Source organism: Vanessa tameamea, chromosome 16, assembly GCF_037043105.1.
Source record: "Vanessa tameamea isolate UH-Manoa-2023 chromosome 16, ilVanTame1 primary haplotype, whole genome shotgun sequence".
In the NCBI taxonomy this organism is placed as follows: Eukaryota; Metazoa; Arthropoda; class Insecta; order Lepidoptera; family Nymphalidae; genus Vanessa; species Vanessa tameamea.
In genome coordinates, this window is record NC_087324.1 from 10870579 (window position 1) to 10877801 (window position 7223).

At 30.2% G+C, this 7223-nt stretch overlaps 3 protein-coding genes across 3 annotated transcripts in view; 2 read left to right on the plus strand and 1 right to left on the minus strand.

Moving 5' to 3' along the window:
* The window catches only part of LOC113394226 (phosphotriesterase-related protein), a 193339-nt gene that overhangs the window by 88686 nt on the left and 97430 nt on the right, over positions 1-7223 (plus strand). The window lies entirely within an intron of this gene.
* LOC113394264 (small ribosomal subunit protein eS28) lies at positions 2502-3354 on the plus strand. Its single transcript, XM_026631506.2, has 2 exons — positions 2502-2789; positions 3237-3354. Exon 1 carries the CDS (start codon positions 2589-2591, stop codon positions 2784-2786), a length of 198 nt encoding a protein of 65 aa, XP_026487291.1. The 5' UTR covers positions 2502-2588; the 3' UTR covers positions 2787-2789; positions 3237-3354.
* On the minus strand, positions 5784-6571 carry LOC113394259 (bladder cancer-associated protein). Its single transcript, XM_026631499.2, has one exon. The coding sequence runs from the start codon at positions 6353-6355 to the stop codon at positions 6116-6118; it is 240 nt and encodes a 79-aa protein (XP_026487284.1). The 5' UTR covers positions 6356-6571; the 3' UTR covers positions 5784-6115.

Genomic DNA, 7223 nt, shown 5'->3' on the forward strand with positions numbered 1-7223 from the left:
GGCATATTTCGGAATTTACTAGTCAAATAACAGTTTTCCAAAATAAATTTTATATTTTGAGTCAATACATATTACAATTAAAATTTCTTAAAAATAATATCGTCGAACGGTAAAATTTCCAATTATGCTTAGGCAGGTAGATTCCGTGATGGCTGCTATTTAGCAGCGAATATTTTATTTCAAATGCGTCAGAGAAGTCGGTTTATTGTTATATACTTTCAATTTTAGATAACCCTACAGAAAAAAGTGTAGGAATTAAACCAGAATTGCGTGGAGGCCAGTTTATGCCAGGGGAAATTTCACGAAGTCTTGGCAAAGACGTAATGGACGTGTGTGAGGTTGCTCCGACCTGCAGTAACCATGTTCTTTAGTTATAGCCAGAGAAGTTTTGGCACCAAGATCTATTTGGTAGATTATGACCCAGGAGTACAATCAACCGCTGTGACTTTTGTGGTCTACGAGAAAACCTTAGAATTTTCTGGGAAGTAAATAGTGATACGCACAATGACCTAGTAGCATCTAGCATGAGGCGAAATAGATTTTTCGAAATTCAGCAATATCTTTATCTTTCAGACAGTACATCCTTACCCCCCAACGATAAATTCGGTAAAGTTTGAGAATATTTCACAAAACTAAACAAAAATTTCGTTGCAAATTTTGAAAGAGCTGGTTCTTCACATATTTCAATAGACGAAACTATAGTACCATACTTTGGGAGACACGGCACAAAATAAAATATACACGGAAAACCTATAAGGTTTGGCTACAAACTCTGGTCAGCAGCTACTCGCCATGGTTATCTAGTGAATTGTGAGCTTTATCAAGGCCCGTCTGGCCCTGTCCTTAGCATGCAGCCTGAGTTTGGCCTAGGGGCTGCTGTTATTTTGGAGCTCCATGCAAGATTGCCACAGAAGCTAAGGCCATATAATTTGTGCTTCGACAATTTTTTTACTGGACTGTCTTTACTGAAGTACTTGCGAGAGAAGAATGTTGGTGCCACAGGTACCATAAGAGAAAACCGTCTGCAGAATTGCAATTTGCCAAATGCCAAGGACACGAAAAAAGAGCCAAGAGGCAAGTTAAGTTAAAAGACTTCTGAAGAAGTAATTGTTGCAAAATGGCATGACAATAGCATCTTTACTATTGCATCCAACTGCCACGGATTAGACCCTATTACAAAAGTAGATCGAATTGGATTTGTAGACAAAAAACGAGCAAAAATTCAAGTTGATTGTCCTGCCGTCATCAAGATGTACAATAAGTATATGGGTGGAGTTGACCGTTTTGCCGAAAACGTTGACGCCATCGGAATTTCTCTTCGTGGTAAAAAGTGATGGTTCCCTCTCTTTGCTTTAGATGCAGCTTGCCAAAATGCATGGCTAATAAAAAGACAGTCTGAAAACAACTGGACATACTGCGATTTTCGACGTAATGTAGTTACTATATACCTGCAAAAATATGGTATATCTCCGAGCCGCAATTCAGCTTGTAGTGTCCCTCTACACCTTCCGAGATGAGGAGTGCAGGAAGTGCAGATGATCACTCAGAAGTTGACTGCTCCCAACGAAGATGCGGTTTTTGTCACCAACGCACTAGGAAAATGTGTGCCAAGTGTAATATTGGTTTACATCTAAAGTGTTGGTATAGTTTTCACAATAAGTAAGTTTTATATTTATATTTTAAATTTTGTTATAAAAACACAAATGTTTTATTTCTACCGTAATAAAAAAGATTCTTTGTTCTTCTGAATTTTCATTTTAAAACGCCCAGTGTCACCTGTAGGTGACTCCCCCTGAAAAATAAAGGGTGGGAATATTTTTTTTTTTTTTGAGTTTTTCAAGCATTATGTTAATTAAATTACTTTAATAATGTTATAGAAAAAAAAATTTTTTTTTTACTTATTTGGACATGGGAATTGAAGAGTTAATATTGTGTAATTCACGTAATAAGTCTGAACTCCCAAAAACCAGGCTTCCAATTGGCATACCTCACGCGCCCCTCAGTTTCGATACGTCTACGAGATAAACTATATTAATGTATATTATATAAACAAATGTAATCATGTCTATATAATTTCTTTGAGGTCCTCGTATTACGCCAATTTATAATATCGGAAAATTACTATTTCTGACACTTATTTTTACATAGAATAATTATCGAATTTGAATTTGTGATTTTGAAGATAGATATAATTTATTTTTAGACATAACTAATATTTAATAACTGTGTAATAAATATAAAAACACTGTGTATTTATCGATTGGTATTCAGTTAACCGGTGAAACTTAGATCATTATGCTAATTGGTATAGGTGCAATTTATAGCTGCTAATAAATATTTTCGATCATTAAGATCATATTTTAGATCAAATCAAAGACAGCTGAAAATAAAAAATTTAAATAAATTTATCTTATCCGATTTTGCACATTTAGTTGACATTTTTTATTAAGTTCGAATAAGGCACAACACTAAATCGATAAATTTATTGTCGAAATTTTTAATCTGTATTTTAAGTCCTTTTTCGTATACGCTCGTTGCGTTGCACGTGTATTTTCCTTTATTCGCTCGATATCTAGATACTAGAAAAAATGGACAAACCCAACGTTCTCGCCCGCGTTGTTAAAGTTCTGGGTCGTACTGGATCCCAAGGTCAATGTACTCAAGTAAAAGTAGAGTTCATCGGAGAAACCAGTCGTCAAATCATCAGAAACGTGAAGGGACCGGTCCGTGATGGAGACATCCTGACACTCCTCGAGTCTGAGCGTGAAGCTAGAAGACTAAGATAAACGGTAATTGAGTGTTACTTAATTCGTATGCCTTAGAATAGCCAAACGTGAAGATAACCTCTCATCAGTTTTGATATTTTTTTCCTTCCATAAAAATTTACTTCCTTCCATTAATCTAACCATTAATGTAAGCCTTGTTTAAAAGGCTAACTTGAATGGTGTCATAACAATAACAAAACATCTAAAAGCTTTCTAACTAAATTTTGAAAACGTTTTTCTGAACCAACTTCATTAATTGAAATTATTTAAATAATTACTCAGAGTAGAGTCAGAAAGTACTTAAAGATCGTTTTAAATTCTTATATAAACACTAAATAATAACTTGAACCAGTTAGCATAGTTTTGATTTTGTCATGTTTAAATAATATCTTCGACAAGCAGTGTTTGCAACCTAAATCTTTCAATTTATGTTTGTGATATAACTAGTAATCTATGCCTTTCTTGTTTCAGGGTCAGGAGAATCTTCATTAGGTTAAGTGCTATATGTATCAATCCAATTTATAATGTAAACATCAAAACCATCAAAGATACCATCTTGTAACCAGCTAATATATAATTACTTAACAAATTTACGTTGTCTCATTTATAAAAACTATCCTAAAGTTTATAAATTAATTATATCTTTAGTTTTCAGAAATATTATAACAAAACAAATTACTTAAAAATTCATCTTTAATCGAAATAGATTTTAATTTAATTATATTTAGCATTAAATTTTACCGATAATGCCATGTCTGGTGAATTCAATAGTATTGTTGCAATACCTATTTAAATATTGGAATGTGTTTTAAATACGCAACTGCAAGCTCAGTATATCTTAAAATTATAAGGTGGTTGAATGTCACAACGGAAGCTACAATAAAATCTTAACTAGAACATATTACGAGTCATGTATTAAAATACATTGGTGGTATATATAATAGCACATTCATCTGTGCTATACCTCATGTTATAATAATGTTTTTTTATGTTTGCAGTACAAATCTTGATTATGTCATTTACATAATATGACGATGTACCTACCAATATATAGTCTACTGTTATTTTGTTTGTTTATGAATATTGATAAATTGTAAAATCTTGCTTTATTATACATAACTATTTAGCATTGCATAGGTACCATCAATTGAAACATTGATATTAAGTTATTATATTTGTTCTACAAAAATAATATTATATCTTTTTACATTACTACAACAAAACGACAAAATAATGATTGAGAAAATGTTGATTTAACAGAAAATATAAATAAATAGAACTCAATCAAAGCATAAATCAATTATATTTTTTTGTGTGTTCATTAAAAAACAAGTACAGTGTTTTTTAGTTTGTTTATAGTGTTCCATTGACTAAAGTTTAATTATTATGTATTTAAATTCAAATTTATAGTTCTAATATGTCATGATGTTTACAAGAGATTAGTGCCAAATGTCAATATTTATAGATCAAGATAAGCTAGTGCAAATTGTCATGGTTCTATGTAATTAATATTATCTGTATATATGATAATATGGTATACAATATATTCTTGGGCCTTTCAACATATATATATAGTTATGTGTATTTAAGTTATAACTAAGTGATAGCATACACAAATTTTATACAGGGTTATAGGTAATTCGACGTATTCCCGTTAGGAGGTGATAGGGGTGACTATTTGCGATAATTTTAACCCCCATATGCATGATACAATAGTGAACCATTTTTGAGTTATCACGTTTTTTCAAAATAAGTCATAATTGCAACTTCAAAAATTTATTAAAAAAAAGTTTCGATTAAAATCTACTTTTTTTTCTGTTAAAATATTGAAATAACGATGTTATTTCAATATTTTTTTTCCTCAAATATGCCTGAAAAACAAAAAAAAATATTATGAAACTTGTTCAGCAGATTATTTTAAAAACATAAACGTTTAATTAGCTTTCCGAAAATGTATAAAAACTAGGAATTTATTTCAAAGCAACCGAAATAAAATGATCAGAAAGGACGCTGGTGGAAATTCGTATTCGAACATGACCGAATTCGTACTAAAGGTCGCTCTTTAAAATTCTCACAAAATTGATTTAAAATAATAACCAATGTAAAAAAACTTACTTAATACAAATTTAAAATTAAATTTAGATTCATAAACAGTTCAGTAGCTAAGTTACAATTAAGATATTTTGTATTATCATTTTAATCCTGTGCACGTTATTTACGAAGAGGATGCTGAAAGAAGAGTTGCTTTCTGTAGATTCATGCTTAATGAGGATTTAGAAGATGCATCTTTTTTTAAAAAATAATCTGGACCGATAAATTCAAATTTGATCAAGATGGTATTACTAACTACCACAATAAACATTATTGGAGTGAAAAAAGCAATCTAAAAACTGCAGCTTACGAAGATTTTTTGGCAAAAAAAATGTTTGGCCTCCTCGAAGACGTACCTTTGGCTACTAGAGGAAAAAAAATAAAAAAAATATTGAAATAATATCGTTTTCCGTCTCGCATTTTTAAATTTGGACCGATAAATTTTGTTTAAATGTTGAAAAATATCCAGTGTTTAATCGTTTTTATAAATCAGAAGAAAAAAGTAGATTTTAATCGAAACTTTTTTTTAAATAAATTTTTGAAGTTGAAATTTTGACTTATTTTGAAAAAATCTAAAAAACGTGATAACTCAAAAATGGTTCACTTTTGCATTATGCATATGGGGGTTAAAATTATTCCAAATAGTCACCCCTATCACCTCCTAACGGGAATACGTTGAATTACCAATAACCCTGTATATACTTCAGTGATATTCCTTTTATCTTATCTTGATAAAATATAATTATATTTACAAGTTAGATAGTGAATTATATCATAATTTACTGTTTTTAAAACCACATTGGTAATATTCTTTATCAACTATTTTTGAGTTAATATATTAAGACCTACAATGCATTTGTAATATATATTTTTACAATCTGTAAAGGTTTATGAATGGGTTTGGGTAAATGAACAAATAATAGTTAATAAACTTTAAATTTCGACATTTTTATTCACAATATGATAACAGATATCTTTAACAATAACCATATAATCATTGCGATCACATAATTAATAAAAATAACAAATGAAATACATAAGTACATGTCAGTATCAGACTCCCTTATTCATACACCACAAATTGTAAATAAAATTCATTTTATTTACAAAAATATCTTATTTCGTATCGTTTTTTTATGGATTTTAAGAAGGGGCAAAGATTAAAATCCAATGGATTTTTACATTGACACTCGTTTTTCGGTTTCAGGAACACTTGTTTGCACTTTGAGCACGTTGGAGCTTACTCTTTACGGGAAGCGCTAAGTGTCATACTTCTCACCTTCACATTGGCTCGCCCAAAACAGGCAATTGCCGATACCACTATAACAGAACAGAATGATGGCCGCTAGGAAGACAACACTGCAAACTGTACACGGCTTTCTCTCTAAGAAAAATCCGATTAGATATAACACCATAAACATGACGTGTGTATTTACTAACGCCGGGTTTATTGGTTTCGGAATCAGAAGCACAGGAATCAACCATTGTAAACAATACATATTGAAGGTATAGGCGCAAAATTTAATAGATTAACTTTTCTGCGTCTTAATAACACAAACTTTGACTTTCAGTGTAGAAATCGACATGTTTTGAGTGATATCATAGTCGATCAGCTAAATAATGTCAAGGTATTAATTTAATATTCCGAATGTCGACATTTATTTTGACAGTGACAACATATCTAGCCATATTCCAAGCTAGTAGCTACTAGCCTACGATTACGACTTACGAGTCAAATAGTTAAGTAATGTTACCATAATACTAAATAATATGTCTCGAGCACAAAGAAGAGCTGTACTTGTTATTTCTAAAATCTCATACTATAATTTTACTCATATTTAAGTGCTACTACAACTCCCTTTGAAACATTAATATAGATAAGATAAAATAAATAACGAAAAGTATTAAAAAATAGTAATCCTACATTATACAGCTTCTATATATTTTTTGCTCATATTATTTTCATTTATATTACAGTACTTATCTAATCAACGTACTCAAAATTAGCAATAAAAAAAATAAAAACATAATATAGTATGTATATGTAAAATGTTTACTGAAATAAAACTTTTAATTTTATTAAGCGTTATCTATTATATATATAGATAATAGTTGTAATTTATAGTAAGGTTTCATCACTTAAAAATGTATATCTCAAGTCTGGCAGCGCATTAATCTTTTATAAACTGTTACAATTTCATCACATAAAATTAAAGATCACAAGTCTAGCAGTGCATTAATCTTTTATTATAAAAATTACTCTTTATTATTAGTTTCTACTAATAGAAAACATTTATATACTTCATTTTTAGGGGGAATATTTGTAATTGAAATACTTGGTATTCATTAGAAAGGTGACTCCGGCTT